The sequence below is a fragment of the Pyxicephalus adspersus genome, chromosome 6 (genome assembly GCF_032062135.1).
Source record: "Pyxicephalus adspersus chromosome 6, UCB_Pads_2.0, whole genome shotgun sequence".
NCBI classification, from domain to species: Eukaryota; Metazoa; Chordata; class Amphibia; order Anura; family Pyxicephalidae; genus Pyxicephalus; species Pyxicephalus adspersus.
In genome coordinates this window covers 90,553,492-90,576,787 of record NC_092863.1, presented here as the reverse complement: position 1 = coordinate 90,576,787, position 23,296 = coordinate 90,553,492, and the positions used below count along the sequence as shown (strand labels likewise).

Sequence of the window (23,296 nt, the reverse complement as noted above, 5' to 3'; positions counted from 1 at the left end):
ATAGCTGCCCCGCCTGGAGTTCAGAAAAATTCAGCAGTTCAGAAATACATAAAAATATTAAATATGTTGATAATAAATTCCTATGCAGGAAAAAGAAAGTCCATTGGTAGCTGGAGAAAAATAAATGCAATACAAAAATGCTTTGAAGCTGAACTCCAGGCAGATAGCTAACTTCATATATAAAAATAACATAATGGGGCTATTTTTCTAGTCAAAGGATTTGTATTGTTATCCATCCCTGTCAGAGATTCGGACATTATTGAACAGCCTTGTCTGTCTGCTACTTACCAGACCCCCCATCACTCTTTCATTAAAAATAGTAAATACCATCAGAAGCCATATTTATGGTCACCTAAGTCTAATATCCTTGTTCTATGCTGATACTGCTTCCAAGAAGGAAAACGGGTAAACGCAGCCATTGGTGGGCAATTAGCAATTGGTTTTGGGGATGTCATAATTCCCCTGTAGATCTCCAAATCCTATGAAGAACTTCCTGCTAGATAGGTATTGTCAATGTCACCCCAGGAATAATTAGGACACCCGACAAAGGACGCTGTATGTGCCTGTGTGTGATCAGCCACCATATCAGACACCATATCATCATAGATTGTTCCCTGATCTTGCACATACTGGGCCATTTGCCTTAGTTCAAATCATCTTGATAATGAAGCCACTGATCTCAAACATGCTCAGAGTGAAATTGGGTTCTGGCCAGAAGAGATAAAAAATGCTTACGTCTTTTTTTATGCAAATGGGCACACCATACTGCATGGTATGTGCTTTTTAGTGTGTTCCACTTGAAGTGGGCATTGAGGTGTCTTTTTACATAGAACAGGTGCAGTACAGGAGCATCAAAAAATCACACTTACCTTTAATCTCCCAGATTCTTCAATCAATCCGGAGGTTTCCTCGATCAAGTCCTGCTTTGCCCCCGTATTCTCCTTTGGCCTGGCGGAGAAAGTGTCAGGTGCCGCTAACTTCTTTGGTCTTCCTCCTTCTTCTTTGAACATCACCCAATCTTGCACTGTGCAGGTGTGAAATCGGGTAACGAAAAATCTCCTGACAGAAAGGGGAAGTGCTGCATCCTTTTTTTAAAAAAAGAAAAAAGGTGTTGCATTTAAAAAATAATAAAAGGATTCTTTACCCTTGTATGTAATGAAAAAATGTTGAGTTTAGGTCTGCTTTAAATAGACCTAGATACTAGAAACACACACAGTGCCATGAGACAGAAAAAAAGGTAAAAGCTAGTTTTTAGAATTCGTAATTTGTAGAGTTACACTAGGTGTTTTAAAATGATCACTGCTCAAAGTGGGAGTTTATTTATTTAAAAATGTATAGAAGATTATATTCTTGGGGGACGGTATTAACAAAAAAAGCCTGGTTCACAGGCAAAAATGATGTATGATTTCAATATTAAAAGTAATTATTAGGACATTGAATAATGTAGAGAAAATGTAAAATTGCCTGTCCCGCTTAATTGGCTAAAATGAAAAACTTGGGGGAGGATTTCTGATGCAAGTGTCCCCCAGACACTGAGATTACAAGTTTTGCAGAACTGAAGGGATCTGCACACACAGCCATGTTTAGTGAGCATGCCGGGTTTAGACTGTTTCATAGAATATTACTTCTGATTTAGAGCTCTGGAGAAATTTAACACACATATGTTCGAGTTTTAAAGGTATCATTACCAGACTATGTTGACAAGCTTTTATTTTCTTGAATTTATTTATTTATAAAGCTGCAAATGATTAAAGCTTTACTGTTAAATTAGTACAGCACTTGCACAGACTTTGGTGAATTTGCCTTAAAGTATATGTCTGAGCAAAACAAAATCAAATATTTAGTGTATCTCTGCAATACTTTAATATTTATTCATGTTTTATTTTTAAAATAAACAAAAAAAATATTTTATTATATGTTGTTGGGATACATAGAAAAAGAGAGGTTATTGTAGTTTTTTGACCCTTCTTTCTCCAAGTGACAGAGCCTTTTAAAAATATTAGATGCTCCTGTATTTGTATTTTCATTGGTTGTCTTTATAAACCCATGTCAACAGGGTCTGTGTCTAGGGATGAGCGAGAATGCCTTTAACATTCTTGCAAAAATTTCCTTGAATTTCCGATGAGTCAGCGAAATTTCGGCGAACCAATTTTGCAGACCCATCGTAAGATTACAGGAGGAGTACCACGGCTGCAATGCACGATCCCTGGTCACTAGTGCTCAGGGAATGTGTACAGGAGGATTCTCACGGCTGCACTAATAAATGCAGCCGCGGTACTCCTCCTGTTAGCGTGAGTCCCGCGGCTGTGCTCATCAATGAATGTAGCCATGGGAATCATCACAGGATGCATTTATTCATGATGAGCACAGCCATGGGACTCTGTGTTCTTGCATAGAGAATCTCTATCCATGAACACATACTACAGGGCTGCAAAAGCAATTAGGGGAGTGGACCCTGATTGCTCTTGCAGGTCCCAAAAAATTTGATCTTGATGGACGAATTTACATAGGCCGTTCTCGCTTACATGTTTGGTAAGCGAGAACGGCCTGATTTGCCACGAGATCGAATATTAAAATTTTGCTCGCTCATCCCTAATTGTGTCAATGGCATTGGTTTGACAACAATTCAGAAAACTTCTGAGATCATTTAAAATTCAGAAAGATTTGACCTGTAGCTAATTCTCCTTCTGGCTTGAAGTTGGCCTGCATCAAGCAAGCTTTGCATTGCATTGAACTTGCATTTCCCGCTAAAGTGAACAAAAAGGAATAGCACTGGCCCTAAATTCGACCTCAAATCTTTAAATTGCAGAGGAGTTAGAAAAGAATAGAAATATCCACATTTCTAAACAAGTTACAGAACAATTTCTAAACTCTGTTACACTGATGCCTCCACTCTTCAAAAAAACAAAACAAAAGTAAGTCAACCCTGTAACTGGCCTAGAAGATTACACTTCAATAATTATGAAATGGAGCAGCAATCAGATGCTATGCAATCAGATTAGAGGTCTGACAACCCACAGAAGCCACAATCAATACTTATTCTTCATAACAGAGCTAAACACTATGAAGTCTTGAAAACAAATGTCTTTAGTTTAGCAGCAGGATAGCACAATAATATATCAAATTCAATATTAGGAGTAGGTTGAAGACATCACTTCTTTTGTCAGCCTGTAAACCTTACCTTTTAAGAATTAAATAAAGGGTGTTTTAAAAGGTCAGTCTGCCCAGAAGTCATGAAATACAGTTTGTTGTCCAAATCAGCCTCTAGCTTTTATGTCTTGGATATAAAGTGATCTCCCTACTCTCATTCTTGACTCCTGACATTCTTGAGTTTTGGATGTTGGGTGGCCATTTTTCACACTCCAGGTCTTGCATGATCTCCCCGTGTTTGCATCAGTTTCCTCCCACTTTGAAAAACATGCAAACATGTTAATTTGCTTCTCCTCAAATTGACCTTAGACTGTGTTAATGACATATGACTATGGTAGGGACATTAGATTGTGAGCCCTTTTGTGGGACAGCTAGTGATAGGACTATGGACTTTGTTAATCACCTAATATATAAATATTAGTTTATAAGAACACTTAACACTTATGGTAAGTTCCTTTTTTTATTTATTTTGAAAGCTTGTAGGAATTTTTCGGCAAAATGTTAATTTCCTACACAAAGTCAAAGCACAGAAAGCTTCTAAAAAGACCCCTAATAGTTAAAAAGTTTGAAACAAAAAAAAGCTTCTCTTAATCTTCTTATAACATGTTTGACTTTTCCCTATACTTCTCTCAAGAGCTTCATACATCTTCTACTGACACAGAAAAAATTCATTGAATCGCCTGATGGATGTACCGCTTGTGTTAGGCACTGATCAATAAAGTACGAACTCCTGCCATATAGAAAATCAATATTGCAAATTGTGAGTCGTCTTAAAGTCTATAAAACTTTGCCTCTTGTTTTTAAAGTTTCACTTGCTTGTAGGACAGAAATCACATTGCACATTAAAGAGAAAGTTTTTTCAATGGTTTCAGAGAATTTTGATGGTAATGTGATTGAGCTGCTGGTGCCATTCTGTTTTACAGTGAGCTAAATTATTGTATCTTTTTCTTCCTTTTTACTATTTTGCTGCTGAACACATTCTAAATTCTGTTCACATTTGTTTGATGCATGTGGCATACAGTTCATAAAACTGTCAAAGTTTTTTTTTAATGAGTTACTCTATTCTTAATGAACAAAAGGGAAATTGAAATCTGTTAAATGGAAACCTTAAGGGGACAGTGTTAGTTTCAAATTCTTTGTCCTACAGAATCTCCATTTGGCCCATCAAAACACAGCAGACAGGAATGGAAACTAATAAATTTGAGATGTTAACTAAATAATTTCGGCAAGCATCCCAAGGAAACAACAATATAGCCCTATTCTTTTTATAGGACTAAGGTAACATATATAAAAACCACAAGACCAAGCACGGCCCAGGGTGCAAGCAAAGAGATACAAACTACTACCCAAAAAGCCTGCAGGGTAAGGATAATGGGTGCCTAAATCCAACAACTGATCAAGGTTAAAGGACCATAAGTCCAGATTCCAATCGGCAAATGTTTTTATGCACAACACTGTAGAAAATGATGTTCTTTTTATGAGGCGTATGTGGCATATGTATATACTACACAACCAAGCATGACCCTGGGTGCAAGCAAGGGATTACACACTACCACCAAAAAGCCTACAGAATAAGGCTGATGGGTGCCTACCTCAAAAGATTTGTTATGGGTAAAGGGCTTCAACAAGGGTGCAGCTATCCTGCAAATTATTTTATGAACAGCACTGTAGAATATGGTGTGCTTTTTTTGAAAGAAGGGGTACTGTCCCTTATGCACCTTTGGCCAAATTATGTAACTTTGTTGTCACTTTACACCAAAGTAAACTCTGGCTCTGTAAAGTCTGCTCTTTGTGGACTTGTACCTGCCTAAGGACTTTAGACTTCTCTAGATGACTTTGTAGTCCATAAGGACTATATCTATGCACACCACAGGTTGGCTGGTATATAAGGCAACTCATAGCATGGAAATGAAAAAAACATGAGACAGCACCAAGGTAATCTGATTGATCTGAGCTTTAATATCACTGTAGTTTTCATTTTGACTTTTCTTTGGCTTTCATTAAACAGTATGCCTAATACACTGCACTGTCGTAATGACGGTAAATACTCTAGGCGGTGTACAGAGAAAACTCATCTTTGCAATTTACAGCAGAACAAATTTACATTTTACACTTAAGGAAACAAAACACACAAAAATTCATATGTGAAGCAGTTAAAGTTTTAAAGTGCCCTATACAGCGTGCAGCCAATGCCTACAATAGCATCTTTCTTAAGTTGCACCCTATTGTTAAATTTAGCAAGTTTTGCTGACAATATAAGTGTATGATAAATGTTTGTTTTCATTGCAGATGTTCCATCGTGTAAGAAAGACAGACTATCAATTAACTTCTGCAATACTGTGAAATCTGTTGGAAAATGTTTGTTGAAATCCATTCAGACTCAGTGCTGCTTCACATGTACCAGGCAAGAAGAGTCTCTACAAGGAGGTTGAGTCATCCCATATGCCTCATCAGACTGGTTCATGCTCCATCTACTGCAGTAAATAAACTGAAAAAATCACATTCTAAAAAAAGACAATATATATTCCCAGCTGAAAACGGTTGAAATCAAGTTACCTAATTCTCTGCACAGGGCCTGAACTCACTAGTGAACCAGCTAGACTACCGGGGCCTAGGCAGCTGTCTGCTCTAAAGGGTCAATCTTTGCTGTTAAAACAAGTTTTGTTCCAAGAAGTAAAGATAATATTAGTGTTGAGAAACCACCAGGACTCTTGGAAAGCATAGTGGTGTCTATCAATCAACAAAAACCATTAGTATAAGTGTTGCAACTTTGATGATCAATAATATGAACAGCTTAATGCCACGCCAATCTTTGAGGAAATGCAACACAAAGAAAGAGCTAATCATCCATGATCAGAAGTGTTATTAAGTACAAATACCAATTTGAATGTCAATATTCAATCAGGTGGGAATTATGAATCTTTTAATAGTTGTAACATTCTGCCCACCATCATCAAAAACATGGGTGCAATTCAAAGGCTGTTGTAGGTGCAGTGATAAGATGTCCTAGGAACACACTTGTTTGTTCAGCCAATGTCAAACATAATTGAGATCAACTGCTACATGCTAAAGTGGGAACATTTCCATTGCCAAATGTAAAAAGGAGGTGGTTCATAAAACCCAACTACAGAGTCCTGAAATTCCTCTCTGCAGTCTCTGAGTTTACCTAATAAATTAATTGTTGTTTAGGAATTGCTTTATAATCAGTCATTACAAAACATGAATGAAGAAGAGCCTACTTGATAATCTTATGGAAGAACTGATGCTGCATTCGGTCATATTATCAAAAACATTCAGTCGTTTATGGGGAGTTTCATCATATACCATATACACTATCAATAGCCATCCTTAGCTAGCAAATGTAGTGTGGTTTAAGCATTAAGGGAGATGAGGGAGCAAGACTCCAAATGGCCATTATTTGTAAATGAATGGTTTCAAACAACCTGCTAAGTTTTAGAACGTGTTAACAGCATGTCAACCCATATTATGTAGGAACTTAATTTTTTAAAGTGTATGTAAAGCCAAATTCTTTAAAAAAATTTGAAATGGTAAAGGAAACCCTCACTATAAGTCCCATTCACTATAATCTGCAATACATAAATGGGTGATGGGAAATCCAAAATGTTGGACTGGGAATGGGAACACCAGCTCTCTTGACTATGAAATGGGCTATCCCATCAATTTGGGAAGATTCCACTTCTAAGTGTGGAAAATCACGTACACATCCACCTCAACTTAAAGAAAAAGGTATTAAATATATTATTCGGTTAAGCAGAAAACCTATTTATAATAAATAGTATAACTAATATATAAAGATTAGCCCTGAGAATTGTATCTTTACATACCAGCTGGTTTGGAAGCATACCGCACAAAAATAACTTATAATACACAATAATAATTAGCAATCTTTTTACAAGGTGTTTTCAAGGTATTTTTTTATGTTTTACATGTTTTCATGTGTAACTTAAACATATCTACTATTCTCCTTCTCAATACCTTGTTACATTTATTTAAAATTTAAGTCATCCTTGCCTCTAAAGGGAGCAGCAAACGGGAGTAGCGTACAAAGAGAAGTACTAGGGTGATACAAATATGGGTGAGGACAGGGTGAATGCAGTTTACAAAGTCAACTCACTCACTCCACATTATCTACCCTCCACCTCTACATATTAATAGGATGGCTTTTTTAGTAGATTAGGCTGAAAAAGGTTAGATAGCCAAAACCAGCAATTAGTATCTCAAAACGCCCCTTTGACACCAAACCATCTGCTAAAAATTAGCCTAAACTTCTTCATGTGTGAAAGTTCTGCTTGTGTTCTCCTTCAAAAAAAATATTCACAACATACCCTCCTTGGAGTTGCCATGCAGTGGAATAGGGGCAGCAGTGATTGCTGTAAGTCCCATAGGTTATAGGTTGACCATACATAAGCCATATCAAAGTACCTTGTTCCTCACCTTCAGTAACTGTGCAGATAAATCAATTCTCCAAGAAGAGAGGATACATGCTGTACAAGGTTAAATGCATTAGTCACAGAGGGAAGTTATGAAGGTTGATGGTTTAGGGAGTAATTGGGATGGAAATGTTAGCAAGAGGTCTAGGGAGTCGGGAGCGGGTAAGTACAGGATTATGCTTTATATATATGTGCGTTAAGTTGCACAACTTTTACTATGAAATATAAAACTGTGGTGCTTTATTTATCAGTACAGTTTGTGAGCCTCTATATAACCGACCAAAGTTGAATGTTACCCTTCATACCTGAATAATTAGATAATTACTCTGTGTTTGATGAAAAGGAGCCCTTTAATGGTGCGCAGATGTTATTTGCAACTTTCACCGTTATGAAACCACTAACTTACCATACACTATTCATTATTTGTCTTATAGATGACATTTATGTTACCGTTTTTCATACATTTGTACATAAGAGGTGCTAATCACTAATGGTGCTAATCACTGTATATTCCATATTATGTGATATCTATATCTTGCGAAAATTTCCCCAAACTTCTGATGGCTCCGCAAAATTTTGGCGAACCAATTTCGCGGACCCATTCGAAGATCGAGGAAATCATTACAGAATGATTCCCCCGGCTGCATTCATTCATGATGAGCACAGCCGGGGTACTCACATACTACAGGGCTGCAAGGGCAAACACACAGGCCGCTCTTGCTTACATGTTCGGTAAGCGAGAATGGCCCGATTTGATGCAAGATCGAATTTTAAAATCTTGCTCGCTCATATCACTGTGATATCATCTATGAATGTCTGCAAGTTAAAAACAATAAATTGTAAGTAGAGATGTTTACCGTTCTTGGAATCCATGTTATGTCTCTTGGTCATGTAAGATCTGACTATGAACATTTTTCTTTTTGTGTTTTGTTAAATTTTTTGTCTCTTTCCCCAACCAATACCATCTCAATTTCAGGTGTTTAGTCTGATACCTCCAAAGCAGGGAGACCACAAGTGTTCGGACTTCCCTACCAACTCATATAGCCTTCTTCATCAGATAGATGTATTGGATGGGGAGTTGCCCCAGAAGGTGATTTGGAAATCACTATTAGGAGTTACAGTGATGTTAAAAAGTTAAAAACTTTAGATCTTCATTTAAACAGCGCCAACAAAACATTCCAAGGCTCCAGAAAGAAGGCTATGGATGGCTTTAAGTCTGGCAATAGATGGACAAAGTAAAAAATTCTACAAGTGGTGTTATTTTAATTCATTGCTAATTTGTACAGAACTGGCTGCCCTAGCAAATTCAGGACAAACAAGTTTGATACTAAATATTCCCCAGATCTTCTTTGCAGGATATAGAAATAACTTTTGCAACATTTGCTGCTAAACTACATCTACAGTCAGAAACAGATTGCAGATTTATTCTGCCTGGAGAATTTGCCTTCCACAAGATGCATAGAAAATGGTGCCACGAAAAAAGTGCCTAAAGCCACATACACACTTGCAATTATAGTCGTTGGAAAGGATCTTTCATGATCCTTTCCAACGACTATGCACTGCAGGATGCATGCATGAGTGCTGGACATACAGCGCAGTTCTGCTCTATGGAGAGAGGAGGGGGAGAACAACGGAGCGGCACTCCTTCACTTGCATTGCGATCATTCCTCTTTCATTGTCCATGGATTCGCCAGGACGGTCGTTCGGACGATGAACGACGAGTGCTGTACACACTTTAGATTTTCGTCCGATATCAGCCCTGAGTAAGTAGCTTAAAACTGTAAAATTGATAGATCAATAAAATGTGTAAATGTCTGAGAATCAGTTTTCAATGCACCTGTTCTCTCTTCTCTATTTGGGTAGATCTGGGAGGTGATTCAACCCAACTATATATTCTAACACAAATAAAAACAGCTCTATGCTGGGCAGACTGACCCTTTAAATAAAACATAAGGTGCAAATTAAAACTGTTTTCTTTTCCTATACATGTGGTGCTTTGTCCGAAACATTATAAGTATCAGGGTATAATTAAAGTGTGGTTCTCAGTGGTGTACTCCAGTGTATCATAAAGCATTATGCCATAGAATTAAAAAAGACAAAGGCTATTGTACTGATAAAATTATAACTGTGAAATAAAAATAAATGTAACATTTTATGAACAACTATGTATTTCAGTCTTAAATTATTTTTTATAGGGTATATATTATTATTTGTTATTATCAAAATGTAGGTGGTAATATTCAGTTTTTAAGTAAATCTAAACCTTGAAAATTAATTGTATTTGCCCCTTTTGGTCTGGTAATTATACAATTGAAATGTATAATAACATATTTTATTATTATATGTATTATATTGTTTTGTTGTATCTGATCAGTGAAACCGCTATGCTTGCCATCAATCTATTAAGCTGATAACATCCTATAATGAGCAGAGGGTGGCAGTAGCACAGCAACATGCCTGGTGCTCCAGATACCATGGCCATTGTTGCCCACCGTGTTTACTGGGCTTTTTCCACCTTTAGCTTCCTGTTCTGAGAGCTTCTAAGCCTGGAAACTGTCCTTGTCCATCTTCACTTCTGCAGGGATCTCACCTTAGGAAGAACAATAGTGATCAAGAAGGGACATTCCTGCAAATTGTAGACATTGCTAATTTAGGTGTAAAGTTAGTATCAGGTGATTTTACACAAAACTAATTTAACTTTAAATTTTACTAATGTGCAGTGTGTAGCTTCAAAGATACTGAGATATTTTTAGACAAAATCAGGCATGGGGCACACTAAATAGAAACTTTGATTTAAAAAAGTTCCATTGTGTAAGCAAATTATCTTCATCATTGGAACCCATGGGGTAAAATGTCTCAATCCTTGGTGTATGTGGGGGAAAAAAGACCCATCATTGGTGTCAGCGAGATGAAAAAAAGTTCCATCCCATGTCAGTGACATTTATAAGTTCTAATTGTTGGTGTCCATAAAAAAAATAGGCTCCATCGTTTGAGTCAGTGGTTAAACATAATAACAATTGTTGGTGTCCATAGTGTAAAGTAGGCTTAGTTGGGCTCAGGCATTTTGGACCTATTCGCAAAATCTTTTCAACAAAATATGTACGTACATGTTTCTGTGTGTGTTCAACTGTGGCAAGGAAACATGCATAGAACATACTGCGTGATGTGTTGTGTTGAGCCATGTATTCACTCCAAATAGTTCTAGTGGTTGAAAGAAAACCCATAGTTGGTGTCAATAGGATGGGAAAATATAATCTTCTCTGTTGGTGTCAGTAGGGTAAAAAAAAGTCCCCCGTTGCACAGCTTTCCCAGGCACAGAGCAAACTGGTTAAATGTTTGCATGAAAAGCAACCACAGGGCCAGAAGCAATAATTATTTTTTAGGAACAATGCCACAACCCCACCACTACCACATGTAAGAATTGATTCTGATTGTTTTTGTTACATTGAATGGTCCATTATTGAGCCTGTGGTACAATGCTGCAGTGAAGCCCAAGTCTGAAATGGGCCTAAGCTTTATTGTTAGTCTCAGAAAGGTAAAAGAAGCCCTAAGTGAGCAAAGTGAACCTCAGTCCTAAATTAGTTGACTTACCTGATCCCACACTCAGAAAACAAAAGGTATCTGGCATTTTCAAAAGGACAGGTCATCACCAATAACCTGCTGCTATGCATTATGCGCAGAGTTTACTTGTTGAGAATTCCTACTTTTCTACTTCCAAAGTATTCTTTTAGAAAAAGTAATTTCAGAAGTTTGCTGTACACTCAACAACTTTACACACTATCCATTCAAAAAAAATCACATACCTTGCAAAGTGCACGTTTCAATTGTTTAAATTGCTGACAGATTACTTCTGCCTCGTCTACCGGTTCTGCTATTACAATATGTTAAGTAGCAATTATTTTATTTTTCAAGAGATGGAGAATGAAATCTTCCCCTCCTTGACCTGCTGTTTAATCAGTCATTATCTACTGTCATTTTAATCGAGCAGCCGTTCTATATTTTTGTACAGGATGTTCTAGTGGACATGGATATCCACAATGGAGTCAGACTATTTTCCAGTGCAAACATATTCAGCTCTATCCTCATAGTGCATGGAATAATGTAATGTATTACAATAAAGAACATCTGGCGATAATAGGAACACCATTGTCAATCTTCTCCCTGACTCGGCAGATAATAAGCGCCTTGTAATTTCTATGTCTTTTGTGTTTACCTGTTTTCTTCAGCAGACCGTAAGGAAAGTTTCTTATAAACAAAGTTGCTGAAGCCACTGTTCTATAAATCAGCAAAAAGTTACCAAAAGTTCTAGAGAAACTGGGGCATTTCCCTTCATTTTTCTATGCTGGCTGAATGTGTGCTGCCTTAGCTGGCAGGACAAAAGAAAAGCATTCAAAATGACAGAACTTTCTGTATAAAGATAATTATTTAATCAAAAAAACTTTACTGGACATTTCAGGCACCAATAAACCAACTTTAAACCCCATATCACTAATAAAACCATAATATATTTGACATTAAAATACATGAAATGTACAACACATTTTGTAAAACTATTAGATAAGTACATAAAGTTGTATCAAGTTCCAATAGAGACTCTGTAGAGAGCCCGGATTAGGGAGCAGACATACACAGGGGAGCAAGAAATGAAAAGAAATGCTGACGAATAATAAAAAATAAAAGAATAATAAAAAAACATGGAAGAAGTATATCCTAAGTTGTTTTCCCCCATTACAATGCACCGACTACAAGAGATTTGTGTTGCTTCTGTGGAGCTTACTATTACTCTCTGACTTTCATCTCAAGTCCTACCCATGCTGAGTTTAAGGAATGGGTAAACCTAATTGGATTCAATTGGATGATATACCCAATATTTTTGGAAGAGATATCTGCAAAACACGTTGAAATGCACGTGGGATTAAATTGATACAGCTTTATGTACTCATCGAGTTGTTTCACAAATTGTGTTGTAATTTCATGTATTTTAATGTCAAAAACATTTTGGTTTTAATATTGATATGGGGTTTAAAGAAACTGTAAAAGCGTATTCATATCCAAAAATTTTTGTTCAAATTGTAAAGTACAAAAACTTTTCAATATACTGGTAAACCGTACTTATAACTTTTAATTATTATGTCCCCGCATCTTAAATTCACACTTATATATATACCCACATAGGTGATAAACACTGTATGTACAAAGTATACCCCCTATATCTGATTCTTACACTAGGAAGTAACTCAGGTGATCCATGCTTACAACCCCTAACCCCTCCTACTGGTCTACGTATGGGGACGGAACCTTTATTCTGATGCAGCCTGAGCTGAACTGGAATTACCAGGTTCTCCCGCCTCCCCATGGGTTAGACATGTTCTTACATGCCCACTTACCTTAGATCAGCCACTCCTTCGAAAGGCAATAACCTAAGGTGCTGCCGTGCAATGGGAGGAATCCGGGCACCACTCGCACCACCTCCATGGGTGTACCTATGATGCGCATGGGAAGGGTGTAACTGTGCCTTTTAAAAATGCATGATCCTTCTCTCTTCATTGTGTTATTTCTGATTGTAAAGCTGCCGTGGTAGCCCCAACTGGCACTATACCTATCCCTGTTACCAGGTAATTATTGAATTTTAAAATATCTTGTAGTAATATTCAATACTAATTAACACTGTAGGATGCAGAAAACTGTCCTTATTTTCTATAATATAAACTCAGGATATATTCTAAACTAGAAGTACTTTTTTGTTTCAATGCCCCTGATTCATCAATAAAATCCGCGCTCACTGGAAGCGCGAAAGTACGCGCGGCCGTCGATCGCGGTTTACCGCGGTCCGGGCTCGAGTGTGCGCGTACACTCGCCTCCTCACTGCCAGCCGGATTCCTGCCTTCATAATAATGAGCAATAGGGAGCGCGAATCTGCCAATTAAGGCGATTAGATTTCAGCTGCGAATGCGCGACCGATAATCCGATTCTGCTTGATGAATCAGGGGCAATGTGTAGACAATCATATAAGCAAGGAACTGTCACCCTTTAAAAACAGCACGGATGAGCCACTCCAATTGTCTCCATCCTTTGAAAATGTAAGTTATCTAGAACCAAAAAAAAATGTCCTTTCTTATAAATACCATTAGGATTTACTACTAAACTATGATACTTTGATTACCATACCAGACTGAATTCTAAATCTATTAGTTATATATATTAAACTTGCTTATGAGTATTAGATATGCTGATTTATGTCTATTTTGTATGTTTACATTTTTGAATTGCTGATGTAATTTAGATGTACCTATATATACATATCCTACTGAATCCCATTATTTTTGTATTGAATATGAATGTATATTTTACAGTTTAATATGACATCATAGTAACATTTCTCTATGTTTTATAAATTTACCCAGACTGTATGCAAACCCTCATATAATTCACACATCTACCCCTGAGGAAGCCTACAAAGGGTGAAACGCGTAAGGTAATAAGGCTGCTTGTGAATATTTGTATTTATCCATGTTCTTCGCATACATCGCTTGCATAATTATCACAGTATCATTGAAGACAATTAAACCTTAAAGTAGGTGATTTGTGTCTAGTAACAAGGTTTTGGACATCAAGAAAGGAGGCCACACCTAAGCAATTCTATATGTGACTAAAACATTATATGATTCTGAATAGTTTTGGAAGATGTAAAATATAAGCCATTTATTTTTGCCAAAAAACCCTGCTTGTCGATTTGCTTTTTTGTATCAAAAACATTGGTGATATGAGGTTTAAAGAAATTGGTTTAATAAGTGGTGTCTGAAAAGTCCAGTAAAGTTTTTTTTATAAAAATAAATAGTGCATGACTATTGCATGACTTGCAGAAAAAGTCTTTTGCTAAACACAGCTGAACAACACCTTGTAATACTTTAATGACCAAAACAAACTCTGCACTTGTTTCTTTTTGCATATCAAAGCACAGCTTGCTCCAGAAGTTAATGAATGTGTAGGCGCCATACATTTTTTTTTTGCTTTGTTTTTGATTAACTCACAGTGAGGATCTTATACAGTAACTGACACCACACTGCCTAATGATATGTTGACACAAGCATCTGTCCTAATTGCATTTAATAAAATACTGTACCTGTTCCCACTTACATACAAATTCAACTTAAGAACAAACCTACAGTCCCTATCTCGTATGTAACCCGGGGACTACCTGTACTCTCTTGACAGAAGGACGAAGCCATCTTTGCTTGGGCATTGCCCATGGTCATCATCCACTACCTGGACTGAGATGTAAGCTCAACAATGACTTTAATATTACAATGTTGCTGTCTGATCAGTTGGGGAGTGAAGACATCATTCCACACTGCAGTGTCAATTGCTCATTTTTTCTAGAGGTTGATAGAATATTAGTAACATTCACCAAGCTTTTGCTCATGCAGCAGGTTGCTCTCCTCAATGCGTGGGTTGTGCATAGCCCTAGGCTTCATGCCATACAGTGCAATGCTAAGAGTTTTGCAGGGGAATGGTATCACCAGTTAGATTGGCTGGGCTGAGCAATGTGACTCATGACAAATTTGCTGTAAACCAGGGGTGTCAAACTCTGGGCTGCAATGTCCTTTTTTGGCTCCCAAAGGAAAACTAATTATGAATTGCAGCTGTCCCACCCCTGCATTGAAATAAAGCGGCTACTACAATTACTGGCATCACTCGTGTCTACAGACCAGCGGCCTCTCTGCCTATGCGTGGCCCCACATTGGACAGTTTTGTAGACACAGGGAATTGTAGTAGCGGTGCTATTTCGGTGAAGAGGGAATTCCAGCCACTCATAACATTATGCCCCGTATTGGACTGTTTTCTGGACACAGGGAATTGTAGTAGCGGTGCTATTTCGGTGAAGAGGGAGTTCTAGCCACTCATAACATTAAGCCCCGCATTGGACTGTTTTCTGGATGCAGGGAATTGTAGTAGCGGTGCTATTTCAGTTTCAAGTTTGGCCTGTGACTTTGTCTAAGTTTTAAATTTTGGCCTACTTGAGTTTGTCACCCCTGCTGTAAACAAAAGAAACTTAAACACCTCTGTAGGGCCTTACAGCACTTTAACACTTTTTCGAAAATTTCTGCAATCACATGACCCTCTGTAGGGCTTTCCATCAGTCAAAACTTGTAACTCAGCAATGCAGACTTGATGTACTACCAACTGGTCATGTTTCCATTTCTTGGCGCTGTATTCTTTTGGAGCCTTCAAACACGTCACTGCTAGACAACCAATGATAATTTTTTTTGAACATAATACATGCTGATTTGCTAGGTGACTGGATATGTGCAAATTGGGCATAGCGCAAAAAACAAAACAATATTCCAGTCCGCCTGGAAGATAAGCCTGTGATTCCGGAGTGGTTAAAATACCTGAACAGTAATGTAAGATGCTCATCTACTGCTGGCTCTAACGTGGCCCATCACATGAATTTATCAAAATAATAGTCTCATAAAAGCCTTGACATTCCAAAGTAGCTGTAATGCTTTATAAATGCCTTAATGCTTCAGAGAGTTTTTTCACCTTTAGTAATGTTTATCACGTGCTATCCAAGTTCCATTATACTTACTAGAAAAGTATTTTGCAAAAAGCCATCAATTTTACCTATTGTGTTTGAAGGACGAAATATGTTTAATGGTAGGGAGCCATTTGATGTCCTTCACTGTTGGAAATGTGTTATTACAGTAAGTGGAAAAATATCAGAAGGATAGCACTAGCATTTGTGTTTCTGTAGCTAAAAAGAGAAGACGTCTCCAGTGAAAATGATTCCTTCTCCTATTATGAACCAATATTGCATTTGTAGAGAATGGATAGTTCTAGGAGTCTTAAAGGAAAACTAAAGTCCCACTTTACAAAATTAAGGATCAGGCAGGTGGTTTTTGCAGAAAGGTATGGGTGATATCCCTTCTACAATATCCTCTTACTTGCCTGATTGTAAAATGTGAAAATATGTGAAAATGGGATGACTCCAAAGAACACTGGCATAGTGGTCATGCCCCTGCATTTGCTCTTTGAACCCAATCTTTCTCAAAATTCTAAAAGTCTCAAAACTTGCAAAAGTAAAAGCTGCCATATAAAGTTAAATCCAAGAACTAAAATGTGACTCAATTTCCTTTTTTAAATAAGTATATCTCTCAGAATTGTGGGAATCAAAACTTGTTGTTTTCATAAAATGCATGCTAACAATACAACATTTATTCTTAATGATAATAAATAAAACATTTACATCCTTACAAGCTGAAATCTATGTATATTTACAGTGAAAAAAGTTACCAAAAAAGTATTCAGTACTGTCCATTCTATGCAAATGCAATACCGGTATATTATACGTGGGGTTCAATGGAGGCACCTTTTCTTTTCCGTTACAAAGACACAAATGCCTGCACTTTTATTGCACCCTTCTTTCTAATGTTTTTCCACTTACCATAATAACACATTTTACAGAAAGCGTTGGAAAGCAAATAGTTTCCTACTATGGGAAATATTCTATCCTTCAAACACAATAGGGAAAATATGTGAGCTTTTTGCAAAATACTTTTCTAGTAAGTATAAAGTAACATGAAAAGCATATGATGAACATCAAGATGAAAACGTTTTATGTACCTACCCAGTTTGTGGGTAGGTTAGCTTGTGGTTATGGCTAGATACTGGCACAAACAGTTAAAGTTTGGAAATGAGTAAAGGGTTAATATTCAGCAGGAGCAGGGAAGCAGAAAAGTTAAGTTATCTACCAAGTAAGGAAGTTATGGTAAGACAGTAGGTCTGATTTATTAAAGCTCTCCAAGGCTGGAGAGAATCAGTGAACCTGGGTGTTCCAGCAAACCTGGAGGGGTAATAAGTAATTTGCTATTTGTTAGCAAATGTTTTAAATCCTGGACCAGATTTATCCCAGGTTTTTTTGGGATTACCCAGGTTCACTTATAAAAGGGTATCCTTTCCAGTTTTGGAGATCTTCAATCAGGCCCATTGTGACAAGTAGGAAATTCAGATTGGCAGTACTGTTTTTATAAACGTCTACCAAACTTAGCATGACTTTAACACAGGCAGTTCTACATCTTTTGCTGTTCAACTTCATTCAACTTCATTTTCTACCACTACTCACTAGTAGTGAGTTTAGAGCTAATCTAGAGATCATTAGGATTTTAGTAAAATGTGCCCATTTTCTCATACTGTGACTGTTAACTGACTGAAATCACAGTAATTATCTTCAGTTAAGCAATTTTTCCCAATGTAGCTAACAAAATGTGAACATTTTTTTATTAGCCAGTTATTGACACATGTACATGGTATCTGTTTTTACATAGTAAAGTGAATAGATGGTTGAGCTTCACAGTTGATTTCTCTGTTTCTTTCCATTTCTTCTCCAAACAATGCAGTTGCAACCTTGCAGAGAAAGAATGGTCTTCTGAATAATGTGTTACATGCCCACCCACTGAAATTGAACATATGCTGGACCACTTGCACAAGCAAAGGAAAGTGGTAACTAACTATCTTGTGGCAATTACATTTGTCAGACAGAAAATTAGCATCAGTGATATCATCCTGTTCTATTTTTATGTTTATATTAGAAGCCACATTGGATTAGATGCCGCAAATGTCTCTTCTTTAGTCTCGCAACCATGGAAATGTTAAGAAGGACTGGGTGCATCCAACAGAGCAGGAAGTAGAGGGAGGTGGGCTACAGGAAGAGGAGGAGCAGAAAGAACAGGAGGCGGCACCAAAAGAGGAATTATCAGGTAAGAAGCTAGGTGACACAGGTCATCAGTGTAGTAGACATATAGTAGGTCATGATGAGAATGAAGAAGAAGATGAAGGATTACAGAGAAGGCAGATTCAATGACCACCTTGGCAAATATGGTTGCTTGATTATGCAGTGATGCGTGTATTTACATTGTCAACCAGACAGTTGACAACTGGATAGCCACACTCTTATACCCCAACTTTTTGGGGGAACGTAGGGATCTTTTCATGCTTTCTGAAAAGAAGATCCAACAGTATCAGCACCATAAGTAGGTATGACTTACGCCTTATGGACGTGATAGCCAACAATTTCCCACCAGAATGGCAGCATGCGGGCACTGAATTACAAGATCAGATAGGACAGATTATCTTATTTGCCATGTCCAAAGTGCCAGATTACTTAAATCGTGGTCCAATGAATTACTAGGCCAAGTGTTGGATGTTTGGCCATAATTGTCTGCCATCTTGATGCTGTCATGATGAAAAGAGTTTAAAGTGCAGCAGCTGGAATTGTCTCTTCAAACCGACTGCATTCTCTACCAGTGTTGGGCAACTGGCGTTCATTAAAATGTACCATCCTGGATTGGTGACTTGTTTCAGCCACCTGTTCTTAAAGCCAAGGAGTAATTGTACCACCACTGACCACTTAGTGCCACCACTACCAACAGCACAATTAGAAGTGAACCAACTAGAAAAATAGATTCAGACTGCCCTATACAGTCTATTTTTAGCTAAAGGAACCTAATGATTTTTTACCAAAATTAATAATTTTAAACCCTATAGAAAATATCTGAATTCCAACTCTCAACATTAAATCCATAATCATTCCAACTCAGATTTATTCCACTCCGCTCAAATCTACTAGAAATATTTTTATATTTGTGATTATGTCATTATGGTACTATTTGCATCACTGCATGAAATATTTGCACTTCTGTCAGTATAGTACTGATTATATCTCTGGTTTGTGTTGGTGTCAATTAGGAGCTGATTGTGGAGGTTTCGTGTTGTGTCAGTATAGTAATTATGTTGTCTCTGTGGATGTGTTAATTTGGTTTTGATTAAATTTCGTAAATATGATCATATATGAAGTATCAAGTAATGTAAAAATACTTTCTTAACATACAGAATACAAACAGCATTCATTGAAACAGTACTTACAGATAAAGGTGACATATTAAACTGTCATGGTGAATTAATTCTGCAGGGATCTTTAGTACGAAAAAGAGACCCTAATCTGAATCCTGAAAGTTTCTCTAGCTCAAACCTTGTATACTAATAAGTTTTTGTTCCTGGGAATCTCATGAAATGATGGTGACCGCTCCAGTCCTGGTCCATTCCTCTATGTGTACCTTATACATGATATCTACATAGAGGAATGGACTAGGACTGGTGCGGGTCACCGTGTATACACTGATGAATTTTGGCACGGTGGTTTGAACAAACCACATTGATGGGGGAATATGTGCTTTCCTCCGAATCCAGTGGTTGGATACTATGATTTTAAAGTTAAATTACTAGGATCAATGATTTGTTCAAAATGTTGCACTGAATTTGATAATTGTTTGTGAGTCCTGGGACCCCTCTTCATTTCTGTGTCGGAGCGATTGCTAGGGGGAATAACCTCAGTCTGTCCCAGCATGCAAGAGATAATGAATTAAAAAAAGGTAAGTGTAAATGAAGATGTTTTTGTAACAAAAAAATAGGGTGGATCTCTGAAGCTCCTGATGAAGCAAGTTGTATGGTGGCGAAACGCAGAGAGATCTATATCATCCAGAGATTGGATCTAATATTCTGTAACTAACTAGTACATATGATAAGCAGTGATTTGATTCCTGTGCTTTTCATTTTATGTATTTTAATGTGAAAATAAAAAAAAACTTATATTTTTACTATATATATATTATATATATATATAAGTAGCATTGTAAATCGTTGTCTACTGCCTCAAAAGTCCCCCATAGGTTCTGGGACTGTCAGAAGTGGGCCCTACCTAAATCTAGGAAATTAGGTGCCAGCTGTGGGTATCATCCCATCTGTGGAGGTGGACTGAAATTGAATGGTGTTTCATGACGAGAGTGAGAGATATGATCGGAGGAAAGCTTAACATTGACTTGACATAATCATACTCACCCTTGTAGATTGGACCTGTTTTTAATAAAGCTCTTCAAGTCTGAAGAAGATACACTTTCATCAGTGAACCTAGGTGATCCAGCAAACCTGGAATTCATTATCTAAAAGTCATTTGCTATTTGTTAGCAAATGCTTTAATCCTGGACCAGATCCATTCAAGGTTTGTTAGACCTCCCAGGATTACTAATGAAAGTGTATCTTCCTCGGCATTGAGGAGCTTTAATAAATCAGGCTCATTGTGAGATGTTTAGTAATGGGACATCCTACACCCTAACCCTCTCTTGCTTTTCTTCTTAAAGTTTAATTAACCCCAAGACTACAAAGAATGGCTGAGCGTGGGCTGATTTCCACCCCACTTAAAGAAAGAACCCGCAAAAACTCATCCTTTTCTATGAATGAGAATGTACATATCTAATCAAAAACACATGAAATAGGAACATCCTTAGGCAGTGTGATGATGGAATCAGTCTTGTGTAAACCCCAGATATCTATGGTCTGGTGTTTTATTTTGTTATTGGTGTGTGAAGTTTTATCATACCAAGGTCAATAGGGTTCTCTAGGGTCCTCTGAAAGGTTGTGGATTCAAATCAGTCTAGTAAGGGATTTCAAAAGATCAATAAATTATGTGAACTCAAATTCCACTCTAAGGAAATGCCCTACAAGTGACATGGAATACAAATGACAGCTAATTTGTCTAGGACTGGCTAGTCCATCAAATTTGGTCCAGAGCTGACTACTTTATAAAAGTGTCAAAGAGCATGCAACTACAAATGTAAAGTGATTGCAACAATAAAGCTATCCATTGAGCCACCCATGGTCCCTTCATTGCTTTTTTATTGAAGGTCTAATGTATGCTTGTTTACATATATTAAAAAAGTCATTAATTTCCATGAGGTGTAATTACATTTTTACATGACTGTATACCTAAAAGTGTTGTGATTGCACATTATTGGAATGCAGCATTTAAAGCAGAAAAAAACATTCAATAATAATTCTGCTAAGAATGGTGCCATAGTACCCTCCTTTTAGATCGTCAGTGCTGCACATATGACCAGTTATGACACCAACCATTTGAGGGCTTTACATTGTGTACTTCGGTTGGTGGACAGATATTCTGTGTATGACTTCTGCTCTGTATTTTGGACATGGCTCTATTGGGATCTTGGAACTGGTATCTGTGGGCTCCGGGCTTGCTGCCAGCCAATCCCCAGACACCATCTCTTGGGCACTAAGTCCTGGGGGCAACCGAGTGCTGGGAGACACAACCCTGAGGCTGAGCGGGGGCTTACTAAAGGTGAGACTGCGGGGTTATATTGGGGGACTGGTGTCTGGTGAGGGCCTTACACTCTCTAATACCCTTCTGCTGAGCACAGTGTGTGGCCTAAGTGACTTCCAACATTTATAAAAAATCAACTTGTGGTTTATAGTTTTGAACCATGCCAACCTCTATCCCCACGTTTAGATAATTTCTCTACTTTCTACCTCCTGGAGTGTCACTCCTCAACTCCTTTCTATTTAATTACATGGAGCCTGTAACTGTATATAGCTTGATCTTTTCTTAAACGGATATGTCTTGATGTAAAAGTTGCAAATCACAGATTTAATGCAGTGCATTTTTCCTGTTCATTTGCTAATTCTATATAACTCATTAATTTCATTCATACTGGTACTTGGCAGATACTCATTTCACCCCACTTCAGCGCTTCAAGTGCAATTATATCTTCTCCACTGTTCAATCTATTTCTATGCCAGTTACTTATACATTTGTAACCTTTAATCATTTAGAGTGGGGGGATATGGGAATACATGAATAAATATGCAAACATCAGGTGTTACTGGGACTCGCAGTGACAGCACAGAAAATGAAGATGCATCATTTACCTAGTAATCCAATGTTCCTCCCTAACAGGACTAAATACACTTTGTAGGATGAGGACAGCGCTCTATTTAACACATTATTCATCAATAAATGAGTGTGAGTAGTGGAAAAAGAATTGAAATCACTTGATTATCTGATTATTAATTACCAACTATGGTTTTACGGTGCCTATGCAAATATTCTGAATCAATTATCTAAAAATCACTAAACAATGGGGGAAAGTAAAAACTTTTGTAAAATAATCCAATAATGGGATCATCCATTTAATCATGGGGATATTTAGTCTCTTCTCCTGTAAAATTAATTATTAGTTATCGGACTTCAGCGTCCTTTTTTTAACTTTGGTATATATTACTATAGCAAAAATTGTCACTGAATAGCTGGAATTGTGAATTTTAGGAGTTCAGCTGTGCAGGATATTTAATTTACTACTGCAGTGGTGAGTATTCTATGTGTTCTTAAATGAAAGTATTTTAATAAACTTAATTTAAAGTATATGTAGCCTTATGCTTCAGTCAGTGTGCTACTAGCCTGCAGCAACACCACTGTTTGCTGAGAACTCTATATACTTTGGGCTACACTTTGCCCAAGGTATAGGATTAGATCGCAGGACAGTCCTGCAGAAATTGAAAGGGTTGGGAGGGATCCTGTAATGTTTGCCACTCCCTGCTCAAAGAAACCTAGTCTTACCTTGCACCTTTCATTCTTCTAGCCACAAAGGAGCCTATCAGGGGCACCATAAACATATAGGACCTGATTTATTAAAGCTCTCCAAGGCTGGAGAAAATACAGTTTCATCAGTGAACATGGGTGATCCAGCAAACCTGGAATGGATCTGGACTAGGGTTAACAACATTTGCTATCAAATAGCAAATGGCTTTTAGGAAATCAATTTTAGGTTTGCTGGATCACCCAGCTTCAC

The 23,296-nt window shown here is 37.4% G+C and overlaps 1 protein-coding gene across 1 annotated transcript in view; it reads left to right on the top strand.

Moving 5' to 3' along the window:
• Positions 1 to 9,763, top strand: part of ADAMTS12 (ADAM metallopeptidase with thrombospondin type 1 motif 12) — a 232,515-nt gene extending 222,752 nt beyond the window's left edge. The window contains exon 24 of the mRNA XM_072416569.1: positions 5,440 to 9,763. Within this exon, the coding sequence (XP_072272670.1) occupies positions 5,440 to 5,582 (143 nt within the window). The 3' untranslated portion in view covers positions 5,583 to 9,763. The remainder of the gene's footprint in view (positions 1 to 5,439) is intronic.
• Positions 9,764 to 23,296: the final 13,533 nt, after the last annotated feature.